The sequence below is a fragment of the Galeopterus variegatus genome, unplaced genomic scaffold (assembly GCF_000696425.1).
Source record: "Galeopterus variegatus unplaced genomic scaffold, G_variegatus-3.0.2 Scaffold5816, whole genome shotgun sequence".
NCBI lineage: Eukaryota > Metazoa > Chordata > Mammalia > Dermoptera > Cynocephalidae > Galeopterus > Galeopterus variegatus.
The window spans coordinates 98,233-112,929 of NW_007731927.1; the positions used below are offsets into that span (position 1 = coordinate 98,233).

Genomic DNA, 14,697 nt, shown 5'->3' on the forward strand with positions numbered 1-14,697 from the left:
GACTTAACAACTACAATTCCTTGAAGTTGATACAACAAGCAAACAGAAAGGACACTGTTGGGTGGGAAGGGGGAGAGGGAGGAGGGAGGGGGGTTTCGGTAATGGGCCACAATAATCAACCTCATTGTATATCGACAAAATAAAATTTAAAAATAAAAAATAAAAATAAATAAAATAAAAAAATAAAAAAAATAAAATTCAGCATAAAGCTGAATAAGAAGGGAAGAGTTAAAAATAAAAAGAAAAACTAAAAAGGAAAATAAAATATTATAGTATTAGGCAATGCTATCTGCAGTTGGTATATAGGGTGTTGAAAAAGTGTTTATGTATTTTCATTTAAGGTAGGAATTCAGGGATATTAGCATGAGAATAAGTCTTTTGACCCAAAAATTTGGTTTAAAGTTCTAATAAATAAACACCATTATTAGGCTCTATATTTATTCTTTTATGTGCACCAAATTTTTTAAATATCAATTAAAATTGGGGTTTTCCTTATCAATTCTGATTTATTTCAAGGGCTAATCCATGTTTTATAAACTGATGAATGACTCATCAAGTAATCTCGGCATTATATGATAATTTAAATATTAAACTAATGATCATTTTCAATCCTATTTTCATGGGAGAAAGGTTTTTTACAAAGACTCATTATATGTGCTCCTCTTCTTTGAATTGACAGTGATATCATAAACATTTGGTGCTGTCTTAATGGCCTGAAGTCACTGAGCTCTTCAGTGTTAAAATGATATCTTTATAAATGCAGTTTATAAGTTTGGATGTAAAACTATATGTTTGGGAGCAATCTTGTAACTGTTTTAGATTTTAAGTAAATATCAAAATTAAAAAATATTCTACGAGACTTTTTAAAAAAAAAACAGGCAAGCATAAAATCTTGTTTTAAACATTTCATTAAAAAGAATCAGAATTTGGCCGGCCCGGTGGCGCACTGGAGAGTGCGCCACTTGGGAGCGTGGCGGCGCTCCCGCTGAGGGTTCAGATCCCATATGGAGACCGGTTCCCGCTCACTGGCTGAGCGCGGTGCGTGTGCAACACCGAGGGTTGCGATCCCGTTGCCGGTCCCCGGTACGGGCGCGACACCGAAGGTTGCGATCCCATTACCAGTCAGTAAAAAAGACAGAAAGGAAAAAAAAAGAATCATAATTATTATTATTATTTTGCAAAGGGAAGGTTAGTTTAAAACATTGCATGGCCAGAAACTGGAGGTTTACTAGATTAGAATGCATTAAGAATTTTAAAAAAAATTTTCCTTACTTATTCACAAATATTTGAATATTTTATTTAATTGGATAAAATGGTTGCCAAAGGTGGTTTGTTTTTTGTTTTATTAACAACATAGAACTAACGGGCCGGCCCGTGGCTCACTCGGGAGAGTGCGGTGCTGATAACACCAAGGCCCCGGGTTCGGATCCCATATAGGGATGGCCGGTTTTCTCACTGGGTGAGCATGGTGCTGACAACACCAAGTCAAGGGTTAAGATCCCCTTACCAGTCATCTTTTTAAAAAAAAAAGCAAAAAAAAAAAACATAGAACTAATAAATAACTGTGTTGTCAAAATTTCCAGAATGACACCAAATAAAATAAAATTCCTTGTAGAGTAAAATAAATAAATAAATAAATAAAAATAAAAGAAATCACAAAAAATTTGTCTTTTTGTGACTGGCTTATTTCACTCAGCACAATGTCCTCAAGGTTTATCCATATTGTACCATGTGTTAGAATTACTGTTTTGTTTTTTTTTTAAAGAATACATATTATTCCATTGTATGTATATTCAACATTTTTGTTTATCCATTCATCCACTGATGGGCAGTTAGGTTGCGAAAAGTTTTCCTTTTTACAAAATAAAATAGATTTTCCTTTAGGAATCTGGCTTTCATGCTTTGATTTAAAAGATCTTCCTCATGACAAGATTGCACAGAGTCTCTTATTTTCTCCTAATACTTTTATAGATCTATTCTTTTAAACATTTAGCTTTTATCCACACTTTTTCTGTATAATGTAAAAGAGGGGTCTCATTTTTTTCAAACACATGTCCAATTTTTCTGCTATCATTTATTATAGACTCACCTCAGTAATTTGAAATGCAATGTATATCAAAAACTAAATTCACATTTATGTGTGGATTGATTTCTGAATTCTATATTTAGATTCATTGATTTGTCTATTCTCCAATTTCACATTGCTTAATTACTATAGCTAAATAGTATATTTTATCATTGATAGAGTAAGTCCCTCTCATTTTTTTCTTTCAAAAACTTCCTAGCCATTCTTGAGCACTTTTTCCTTCAAATGTAAACTATGTTTACAACAGTTTATCAAGTTTTTCAAAACTGTTCATGAAATTTTGATTGAAATTGCATTAAAATTATAGATCAATACAACCATTTTTACAATTTACCCATTTGTAAATTTAATTTACAATTAAATTTAAGTTTAATTCTGGGTATTTACAGTTTTATTGTCATTGTGAATGAAACGTCTTTTCCCCATACTATTTTTTAATTGATTCTTACCGGTGAATAAAAAAGTTATTAATTATTGTATGTCAAGTATATATTCATCTCATTAATAATTAGTTCTAATAGTTGTTCAGTTAATTCCATATTACTTTTATAAACAGAAAAATTTTTTTAAATTATGCTGAATAAAAAAGCCAATATCTGCCTTATAACACGAAGGTCACAGGTTTGGATCTCTGTACCTGCCAGCCACCAAAATAAACAAACAAATAAATAAATAAGTAAATTAAATAAGTAAGTAAGTTAAGTAAGTACGTAAGTAAATAAGTAAGTTAAGTAAGTTAAGTAAGTTAATAAATAAGCCAATATCAAAATGTTACATACTGTATTATCTTATTTACATAACATTCTTAAATGGCATAATTATAGAGATTTAAATGACATAATTATAACAGATTAGTGGCTGCCAGGGATTAAGAGACGGAAGGGAAGTGCCTAGGGCAATAAAAGGTAACACAAGGGATCCTTATGATGTAACTGTTCTATACCTTGACTGTGGTGGTGGTCACATGTGAGCTATATAGAACACACACATGCACATGTAAGCCTGCTCAATGGATTATATCAATGCCATTTTCTTGGTTATGATTTTGTACTAGGGTACCACTGGAAGAAACTGGATGAAGGGTATATGTGTTATTATTTTTTATTCTTTGTATTATTTCTTACAATTGCATGTGAGTCTACAGTTACCTCAAAATAAAAAGTTTTTAAAAATTTTTAAATATGATTAAAAAAATCCATATTTATTGTAGAACTCTGCTGTGCCACAGCATATATATATCACTTCAGAATTATTCTCAGTAAACTGGTAAATTCAAAATGCTTCTTGGTAAATCTCAGCAAAGTATTAATTTGAAGCTGAGTTTCACTAGCATGTCCAACCCCATAATAGACTTCTTTCCCTTAAGAACACACTTATTACTTTTCTAGAACATACTTCAATAGGATAATCCTTATTAAGAGCAGTAAGTAACTTTCTCTATCATCCTCACATTGCAAATAAAGTGATGGAAGAAGAATGTTAAGGAGGGAAAAAAGAAAGATTTCTACCAGGAAGATTTCTGCGGAAAACAAGCTTATGAAATGCTATTTGTTTAAAGTATAAAATTCCACAACAAAAGGTTATAAAGTTAAAAAAAATTATTGTGTCCCTAACCTAAAACAATTTGTTTTAAAGTCTTCAATTCTTGTTTCCTTTAATTTCCTCACTTCCTAAACCTCATTTTTTTGATTCATCAGAGATTGTTCATTAGTTAGGGATTGTCAAGGTGACCAATTACAAAAAATTACAAGATAAAAATTAGAAATAAGAATACCCTTCTTTTCTCTTATAATGTGGTTTTACTTCATCAGACGAAATGCTTCGGGAAAGGATCAACTTAGCAATAATAAGAGACCAAAGTGTGCCATTTTCCCTGGATCTAAAAAAGGAAAGAGAAAAAACCAAAAACCAAAAACCAATTATATTCCAGTTTGAGAGTGTAATTAATAAAATTTTTAAACAATGGCTACATGCATGCCTTTTACAAAATTAAATAAATCATCTTGTGAGGCCATCACAGGACTTTGCACCCAAGCAACTGCCATTAATTACTTAAAGGATTGGGAGTTTAGGCTTTCCATATTCCTTCACAACGAGTACTGAGCTCTCATTCCAAGGCAACCCCAAAGTCCCTGAAGTCCCAATAGGGGAGATGATGTTTAAGATTAGGCTTGAAGACCAAAAGCTGCCGCTGGGACAAGGAAATCTCCCAGATAACACCTAAGCTAGTTTAAATTGAAAAATCAAGGAGATACTAATATCCACTGAGGAATGTTGTGAGGTAGGACTGATGAGGAAGCCTAGGTCCTCTAATACTGCAAAACATGCTCCAAATACTACAGGCAAATTATAAACTCTTAATGAGAAAGCCGTTCAAGGTAATAATTTCAATAAGCTAACTGCTATAACCTTCACGAGGACTGTTTTCATACTTCCTTCCTCATCTAGGGTATTGTGGTTATAATATTAAGACACACCTATAACAACATGTAAGGTAAAGGCTAAATTTGAGAGCAGTAGGAGGCATGGGCCACAGAGACAAATAAAGCAATTTCTATTGGCTTCTACTTCTTTCATCATCATCTATCCCCTGAACATATTATGGATTTAATAAGACAGGCAAAATACAAATATATTCTCCCAGAAGATTAAATCAAATATTTAGTATCCAAAAGTGTTTATCATTAAGAATAGGGGTTATTTAGATAAGCCCTCTGATTGAAACATTAGCATGAAGTGGACTGACATCTTACAGAAGGCAAAGCCATAAAAAGTAAAATAGTCATTTAAAAAATGTAAAGTGAAAAGGATTCTTACCTATTAAATAACAGCTGCAAAAAGCCAGAAGTATTACCAAGAACACGTAAGTTATCATACGTAATATTCATTTTTTGAAGCATTTCACAAAATCCAGTTAGGAAAATAGGTGGATTGTCTAATTCTTCACACCACTGCAGTGAATACAGCAGTTCTGCAACTAAAGGAACAGACAGCAGCAAATTATCAGATGTACTTTGTGAACAAACCCTTTGGTCATTTTCACTTCTCTGCCCTATTTTCTAACACTACTGTGCCCACTCATTTCAAAACATCTATGAACTGATTTTCAAATCTGCTTTGAGATATTCAAAGATACTGAAAACTTAGAACATCTGTCTGATACAAAATACCGCCCCTCTCACAAATCTTACTTGGTTCTTTTTCTGATTAGTTAAGAATGGAGATAATGAAAGAGTGTTCCTACTATTGAGACATAATTGGTAAAAAGTTACACTCAGGAAAAAAACTAATGGACCCAAGACCTGAGATGAGAAGTGCATGCCAATGTGGTAAGAAATGGGAGACAGAATGACACAGTAAAAAGGGCACAGGCCTCAGTGACAAACTGGTCTAAACTCAAATCTATGTCGATCTTGAGCTGTATACATAGTAATCAATTAGGATATTACAACCTACTTCACAGGACTATTGTGAGAATTAAATGACCAAGTGTCTATCACAAAACCTGTCATATTGTAGGCTTCTAATACATAAATAGTCGCAACATCCTTTTATAAGCCATGAATGAACTTTGGAGTCAGAAGCCTTGAGACCTAGTTCAAAATCTAATCCTACGAGCAAAGTAACTCTAATCATGTCAAGATAATGAAAACAACAACAATAATATCTGACTAATAGGGTTGATAGGAAGATTAAATAAATAACATTGCCCATTTGTAATTAGTAACACAATGAACAAAAATAAATTAATATAAAAATTATTGCTCCCATATCCAATATTGTGTTTGGAAGGATTCACCCTATGTGCAATGTAAACTGTAGGCTTATTTCCTTACCCTTAATTGAATGTGGAGCTGGCTGACCAAAAGAGGTGTTTCAGTGTTTTACCTTTCTTCCGCAGAGCATATATTCTCCCCTACCAGTAACTGTGTTACAGCTGACGGCTTACAAACAAGATTAACATGGGATTTATTCAAATTCTATACCTTTACTACCATCTTGTACAAGTCACACCACTACTTACAATTCTAAGCCAGTTTCTGAAATGAGGAAACTTGCTGAGGTCCTAAATCCTCTTGGGATTCAACATTTCAACCTCCACTTGCCAGGAAAAAAAATTACAGCCCAATGAATATGAAGGTATAGAGGTTCAAAACTCAGCAGAAAATCCAGAATCCTTGATAAAACACCAAAGCTTCACTTACCCATTTTCTTTAGTGTATATGCCATAGGATCTGCTTATACTGATGTCATGCCAGCTTGAGTAACTGATCTTATACCAAATTATGCTTTACAGCTGATGAGATTATAGCAAGATTTCAGTATGTTTCCATCCTATTTGCAATTTAACATTCATCGCTTAAGTAACCGCAAGTTTCCCATCACTAAAATAATTAGTAGGAAGCTAAAGATTCTTGATGAACTAAAGATTTAAATTGTAGTGTAATCAAAATCATTTTAAAATTCTATTTACTGATATATTATATCCAAATGCTCATATATACTTACTTATTTCCTGAAGCTCATTATTTTCTAAGACTATTTCCTTTTTCAGTGCAACTAAAACCATTTTGCTCAATAATGCTGAAGTACACAAATGGCTGGGAAGTGTCTTTGTATCTTGCTCCTTAAAATCTGTTTTGAAACATTCATAATTCAAACTCAATCTTCCCTCTAAAAGAGGTCTATGTAACCACTGTGAAAAGAATACATTAAATTATATACAAAATCATTAGACATTTTAAATTATTTACTACCTATACAATTCAGACAGGGAACAAAAATGAAGTTATCAGAATATCTATTTTATTAGTAAAACCACAAAAACCTAGAAGTTTGGTTTCTACAACAGGAAATTATTAGCATGTATATTTCTTTAGGACTCCTTAAGGACCAACCTAGGTCTTATTCACCTTTGCCACTGTCAAATGGTGTCTTGCAAACAGCAAACATCTAATACATGAACGTTCAGAGACATAAAGGCAAAGCAAGATACTCATTTATTTTTCTCCCCTAGAATAAAATAAAATAATTCAAGCTTGCATGAAATACAAACTTCAGAGTCGTACACTCTCCAATCTCAAAAATACCTGCATAGGGAGAGACTGTCTCATCTTTTCCCATTCACTGTTGTTTGGCATTACACCTCCAATATAAATTCCCAGAAGATAAGTATCTTCACTCTCCAGAAACTTATTTAGCAAATCTTCAACAGCAGACAAGAGGACCTGAAGACTGAAAATAATGCAAAGAATTTAAGTGTTGTAGTTATGCTATGACTAGTCTGAAAACTCAAGTACATATTAAGTACCCTGCAATAGGTTATCTGATCAAAGGATATGAAAATAAAAACAGTAAGTGACCACCCACCCCCACAATGGACATAACACAGTCAAATCGGGGATCTAAGCCAACATTTATGATTTGAAATCAATTAGTGCTTCTATCACAGAATGAAATTTATCTGACCTAATCCAGATCAGATATTTTTGAAATAAAGCTACTTACTCCATAAAAAGAGCATGATTATTTGATCCAACCCCAAGAGCCTCTAGATGCATGGTTTTCATTTTTCTTATAGAATTTAGGTATGAGATGTAAAATATATTTGTAACTCAGTACCTAAAAACAGTGGTTACCTATCCCCCCAAAATAAACCAAGAACAATCAGTATGTGTGGTGGCCATGAGAGGTTATGGTCACAACCTACAGCAGCCTATGACACAAGATAGTACCCACCATCACATCGCTGGCTACAAATGAAGGGTCCAGCAGATATAACAAACCATTCTTCGATTAATTGACAGTTTAATGTATAAATATTAAAACAAAATGCTATTGGAAAAATTTGTTTGGATCTTCTCTTAGAGCCCTGTAGATTTCTTATATAACAAGTCATTTTTCATAGGCACTCACACTAATCATAGAATCTTATTTAAGGATAATGATCACGTATAAAAGAGACACTGCAACTGAGCACAAAAAAAATTTACCTTTTGATATCCAAAGGTGAAGACTGAACTTGGTTCTTCAGCCACAGAGCAGATAGACGTAGGAAGGTACTCTGTTTGTATGTACTGCCAGTTCGATGAACCAATACATTTACACCAGACAGCAAAGTATTTTTCAGCTTACAGATAAGAAAATCTAAAATCAAAGATGTGAAGAGGAATTTGTAATCTTACTGAATTAACTCTAATCAGTAGAAAAATGAAAGAAAAATCTGAGATTTTTTTAGATGCCATTTAAAAAAGAAAACACAAAATTAAGATTCAATTGCCAAAACAAAGTAACTGTGTCATAAACATGCAATAATACAAGCTAGCTCATGCCATATAAATGTAAAAATTAAGATTTTAATAGCTAGCTTTTTTCTGCTCTGAAATTATTTGTGAGAGTTGTCCTTTTGGAGATGTGAAAAAAAATTATTACACCCTTTCCAAATGAGAAGGTAGTACTTAAAAAAGGGTTGGGAGAGGGGAGCTCTCTATTAATAGTATGATTTTATGTTCCTTTCATAAATAAGTCTGAATTAACATACAGGCAAGAAAAAAGTCCTTAAAAAGATAATCTCGATTTCATGTTGATATACAAGACTGGATGTTTTACTATAGTAATGAGATAAGATATCATCATCCCCATTTATGAATAAAGAAACTGAGACATCAAGAAATTAAACAACTTGGCAGAGCTACTAAGATTCCAACTCATTTATTATGGGCCCTTCCAAATTTCCTTAGTATCAAGTAAGAACTTTACACAAAACATCTACATACATATTTAATTTGGTTCCTAAAACTGAAAGCATATAAGATTGCAGCCCTTCACTCGAAATGCTTTAAACTTTCCAATACATTATGATTCAATTAATAAAGCCTGGGCACTTACACTAACTATGACGGTCAGAGCCAGAGATTCCCAACAAAACATTTAAGCAGTAGGCTATTACCTGGCAAATGTGTTTTTTCTTTACTCTCAGCACATAACTGAAAGAGGGTTAATAATAAATCTTCAGATGATGGCATTAACAAGCATCCTTTCGCTGAGCTGAAATACTTATAGGCCACATCACATATATTAGACACTGATGAATCACTATTTTCAGCTTCTGACAATTTCTTTGTTTTAGATAAACTTTCATGAAGTTTAATAATGATTCTTTCAACATATACTTCTCCAATTAAGTAATCTAGAGGAAAAGAGTTTGAACAGATAAAAATAAAAAATATTAACAGTATATTTTTAAATAGCTAACTCTGGGTTGATAACCACATGGTCTTTCCATGGGTTTTTTAAAAAAGTGTTTATGTATTAGACAAAATTATATCAACAAACCAATCTGTTCTCTTACACAGGTAAAAAAGCAGTTTTAAATTAAGTAAAAAATAGCTATGGTCTACAAAATTAGAGCAAGCAGCTTTGCTACATTCAAAACCCTTTAGAATATGAAACTAAAAATATTAAATATCTTCCAAGTCATGCTATAAAGAATAACAAGTATTTAGAGTGCTTACAAAATTAAGATATTTGAATGAGTTAAGTCTTGTCCTTCTCAACCAATAACATGCAAACTAATCCCCCCCAAAGATGAAAAGGATTTTCCCCTACTAGAAAACAAAAGCCATATTTTTCCTACCATTTTTAACATGTTGGGATAATACCAAGCTTAGAAGAGTCCATCTTTCTGAGAAGTAAGATTCTGAATTTACTGTGGATTTGAAGTCCTTATTACAAAGACAATCTGCCAAGTTTACCAGTTTGTCTCCAAGGATATCACCTCTTAGCCAAGGAATTACTAAAGCAAGTTTATCTGAACTGATACATGCCTAAAACCATAAAATTAAAGCAAAGATTAGAAGATCAAAAAGTTTATCTGTCCAAAATATGACTTGTACCATATTACCTCCCTTCATCATCGTGGCCCCAACCGTACCCCCCACTCCTCTTCCTCAAGTTCTAGGAAGATTGGTATCTTCCTATTCCCCACTAAGCCTGGCTTAACGTTCAGTTACGTGCTTTGCTCATTATCTTCCCAACTATAAATATTCTCCCTCTTGTTTACTTATCAAAATCCCATCCATTATTTGAAAATCAATACAAATCCCTCCTGCTGTATGAGGTCTCCCCCATCCACTCCAGCCCACAATGATCACTGCTTTTCTCTGAATTTCTAAAGCACTTACTGGATTGTATTATTATTTAAATGTTTCATCTGTGTATGTCTTGTCTTTCCAATGAGATTATAAGTTCCTTGAGAGCAGAGACTGTCTTAAACTTCTTTGATACCTGCTATCAACACTGCAGATACGTTCAATGAATAATGAATGAACTGTAAAGATGGATTTATAAATGCTCTATATTCAATTTTGTTCATTAATTTTACTCAAATTAAATAACTACTTTATAATAATGGTAAATTACTTCAATATGAGCAATGGGATTTATTTCCCCCAAATTCTCTGAAAGAGAGTTACTGGGGCCAGGTATCTGACAGACACTTGTTTATTTTCAAGTGGTGGAGAAGCAAGGAAAAAAAAACTTGTAAATCCACCCTTAAAGCATGCTGATCCGTGTTCCCAGAGCTTCTTTTGCTTTAAGGGCTGAGAAGAAATGAATTTTGCAACTTGGTTCATTTCAAAGCAATCTGGAAAAAAGAAATCCAAGTGTGGATTGGGTAATGGCTAAAAAAAAGTTTGTCCTTTTATTTAAAAAATTGTAGGTAACCAGAACTTATATTTTAGTCCAAGCTTTACCAATATACTAGCCTTATGACTTTGGATAAATCTCTTAAGCAACCTGGACCTATTTCTTAATCTGAAAACTGAAAACATTAACCTAGAGAATCTCTAAGGTCCTTTTCTGGTTTCAAAATTCAGGTTTGTTTTTCATTTGTTTGTTTTTAAAGAAACTGACTTTAGGACTCTGCTTATAAAGTATTAGGTTCTACAAAACAAACAAAAAACTACTTTAGAGTTTAGATGGCTATAATACTGACTTTCCTATGTAGTTTATCAAAACTAAAACCTATCTATTCTATAATATTCCTGGTAGAAAAAATAAATTTCTGAATAAAAGGTCCCTCAAGTTAGCAAGACCTGAAGTTCAACTTCTCAGTGTATTAAAAGAATCTGTGCAGCTATAAGGAGATGGGGAGGCTAGTGACTCATGGAAGCACAGGAGGCAAATACTGGCTAGAACCTTCCAAAACACTGCCCAGGAAGAAAATCAGATACTCTTTCCAACAGATGCAAGGACCTAAACTACCTGGCAGCTACATTCCTAAGTTGGAAATGAATATATCAGCCTAGTCTTATCAAGTTATTAACTCCCCCTACTCTGATTCTAGGCTTATCAAGCAGCTTCCTGACAATCTGGCTTTTCGTGTAGTTTGTCTACAGGGAGAGAAGGCACTGGATGCACTAATGCAAATGGTGTGCCTGATAAGTTATTTTTCTAATTGAAAAATAATAAACTAATACTCTGTATTTACTTTATAAAAATAAACTATTGGGGAAAATGGGAAGTTATTGTTTAATGGATACAGTTGCAGTTTTGCAGGATGAAAAAGTTCTGGACACAGTTGCATAACAATATGAATACACTTAACACTACTGAATTGCACATTTAGAAATAGTTTAGATGCTAAATTTCATGTTATGTGTTTTTAATACAATTTAAAAAATAGAAAAAAAAACTTGTAAATTCAAAAGAGAAATACATAAAATAGAAAATCAAAAATGCTTTGAAAAAAGAGGAAGAATTTTAGGCCGCTAGTCATAACATTTCTATAGTTGGAAAAGTGTTATATTATTTACATCTTATAAAATTTATATCTTCATTAGGAAAGAATAGTTAAGCTATTTTAAAAATAAACGGTTTATGTTCTTTGATTTCCTTTCATTATTCTTATAACTAGTTTTCTAATTAAGTCAAATAGCAATCATACAAAGACTAGAAGATTTTAATTTGTCTGTACTATTCCAGAGTAGAGAAAACTTAATTTCCTGATGTGCCCTAGCTAAAGCTAGAACCACACAATCCATTCTTATGAAAGAAAAAGTAACAAGGATAAGAGCAGAAACTGGTAGCTTTAACTAAAAGATAATAAAACTCTATCTTTTTTACCTGCTAGGGAAGAAACACTAGATTTTTCCAGAGCCTATTCATTCTTCCCTGATATTCCTAACTGAAAGTTAATACTATCAAGAAACAAAGATCAAATGTCCCCAAATATGGGACGTTACTATAATAAGGAAGTTCTCTAACAAAGACACCTGACTACCTTTCCATATTCAGTGTGTGAATGTTTATGGTTTTAATTTTTCTGTACCCATAAATAAAAAAGAAGAAAAGGAAATAAAAATTTCTGGGATACCTTTTCAATTATCTGAAGAAGAGAATTCCACGTCAGGTCCACCTAAAAGAAGAAAAAAAGTTAGAAACAATGGGCTAGAATGAACAGCAAAATTTTTAAAAATTAAATGAAGTCTGGGCCGGCCCGGTGGCGCACTGGAGAGTGCGCCACTTGGGAGCGTGGTGGCGCTCTCACTGAGGGTTCGGATCCCATGTGGAGACCAGTTCCCGCTCACTGGCTGAGCGCGGTGCAGGCGCGACACCGAGGGTTGCGATCCTGTTACCGGTCAGTAAAAAAAAAAAGACAAAAAGGAAAAAAAAAAAAAAATTAAATGAAGTCCTCCTCTATGTAACCAATAACAAATTAAAACTTTCTTAGCTAGTCCAACTTTAAAAAGCACAGAGTGAAAAAATTCACCCTTTTGGTTTTTTTTCTTTTTTTCTTTGACCAGTAAGGGGATTGCAACCCTTGGCACGGTGTGGTCTGCGCCACGGTGTGGTCTCAGCCAGTGAGCTCACCAGCCATCCCTATATAGGACCTGAACCCCCGGCCTCGGCACTACCAGTGCCACACTCTCCCAAGTGAGCCACGGGGCCGGCCCAATTCACCCTTTTATTACCATGCTTTTGTCGTCATGGTACTGCTGAACATCTACCCAGCAGCATCAGATACTTCCCAAATCACAATCAAGAGTATACTGCTTATCTTTAAGTTGACATCAATTAATAGTCAAGAAATAATCTAAAACTATCTCCCATGAAGGCTAATTCTACTCATCTATTATTAAATTAGTTTAAAAAGATATACAACAATAATACCTCAGTCAGATCATCCAAGACATCTTTTCTTTCCATATCATTGTCACAGCAACAGAGGGCACTGTACAAAATGTCCACCAGGTCACCAGCATCCTTCCTTTGATCTTCATTTAGCCAACCTATTAGTTTCTGGTATAAAAACCGCACCGCAGAATTTTTTTGTATAAGTTTGGCTATTTTGAGAGGTTTGGCTTTGACAATACTCTGTTTTTCATCACCAAGGAGCATTTTAAATACCTGACTTGAAGAGAAGGAGTTGAGCAGTGTAGAAAGAAACCTTAGATGTTGCTCTGACTTTTGTTCATTGACATAATTAATACTCATCTCAGCAAGTTTACAGACTAAGTCTTCTAAAGGTTTTTTCCTTAGAGGAGACAAAAGGTCTGAAGAATTATGAGTAAGAAAAAGTTCAGTCAATTCAGAACCTTCACTGTTCTCTCCTTCTGAAGATACATATTTTTCATTCTCTTTGTTACTTTCAGGTATCTCATCAGCAAATCTAACCTTACCAATTTTTTTTTTGTTTGACTTCAATGAGCTCTTTGGCTTCTGAAGGATCTGTAAAAGGTGAGACACACCCAAAATGGACTGAACATCAGCTTCTGGCTCATTGATTTTCTTGACACAGATATCTGACAGTCTTTCCCAGAAATTTAGCAGTACGTTCTCCAAGTTGTAAGCCATTTTATCATCTTTTTCCGTGTCTGCTTTGGTTTCCCAGGAACTTAAAGTTTCTGCTAAATGGTTAAATAACTGCTCATGTTCTAATACTGGGTCTTTGAGAACTGCATCAATAAAAGGAATCAACTGAAAGAGAAGGTAAAAAATACAAAAGTTCAGTTTTCGAAAGAAATAAAATTTAAACAAGGTAGCTGTAAACCACTATGAAATTTCATTTTTGCTAATTGAAATACATGAATTTTCCCCCAGAGCCCAGAAAAAATTAACTTGAAGATCATTTTCATATCATACAAAGAGCTTAATAATTTCATCATGCTCCACACAAATTCCTTCTTTTTTATTATATAAGTGAGCAAGATTCTTGGTAATTAACAAATAATTCTGTGGTTTGTTTTTTTTTTTTTCCTTTTTGTCTTTTTTCGTGACCAGCAACGGATCGCAACCCTCGGTGTTGCGCCCGCACCTCGCTCAGCCAGTGAGCGGCCAGTCTGTATGTGGGATCCGAACCCTCGGCGGGAGCGTTGCCGCACTCCCAAGTGGCGCACTGTAGCAGTGCGCCACCGGGCCGGCCCTTCTGTGGTTTTTTTCATCCTCTGGACTTATTCAAGTGTTTTGCTTTTCTGCCTTATTTATAGGCAAATCTAATTTATTATGAGACTACAAGCCGACATGAAAGACAACTAGAACCCACAGAATTCAGAACCCTTTTTCTTAAATTACAAAGGGAAGATGAAGAAGTTAACTATCTGAGACATCAA

The 14,697-nt window shown here is 33.8% G+C and overlaps 1 protein-coding gene across 1 annotated transcript in view; it reads right to left on the reverse strand.

Moving 5' to 3' along the window:
• Window positions 1–14,697, reverse strand: part of LTN1 (listerin E3 ubiquitin protein ligase 1) — a 49,508-nt gene that overhangs the window by 17,203 nt on the left and 17,608 nt on the right. Inside the window, exons 9-17 of the mRNA XM_008590037.1 lie at window positions 13,259–14,065; window positions 12,462–12,503; window positions 9,723–9,912; window positions 9,036–9,275; window positions 8,080–8,233; window positions 7,177–7,321; window positions 6,596–6,782; window positions 4,904–5,063; window positions 3,861–3,965 (exon numbers count right to left, since the gene is read on the reverse strand). Of these exons, the coding sequence (XP_008588259.1) occupies window positions 3,861–3,965; window positions 4,904–5,063; window positions 6,596–6,782; window positions 7,177–7,321; window positions 8,080–8,233; window positions 9,036–9,275; window positions 9,723–9,912; window positions 12,462–12,503; window positions 13,259–14,065 (2,030 nt within the window). The remainder of the gene's footprint in view (window positions 1–3,860; window positions 3,966–4,903; window positions 5,064–6,595; window positions 6,783–7,176; window positions 7,322–8,079; window positions 8,234–9,035; window positions 9,276–9,722; window positions 9,913–12,461; window positions 12,504–13,258; window positions 14,066–14,697) is intronic.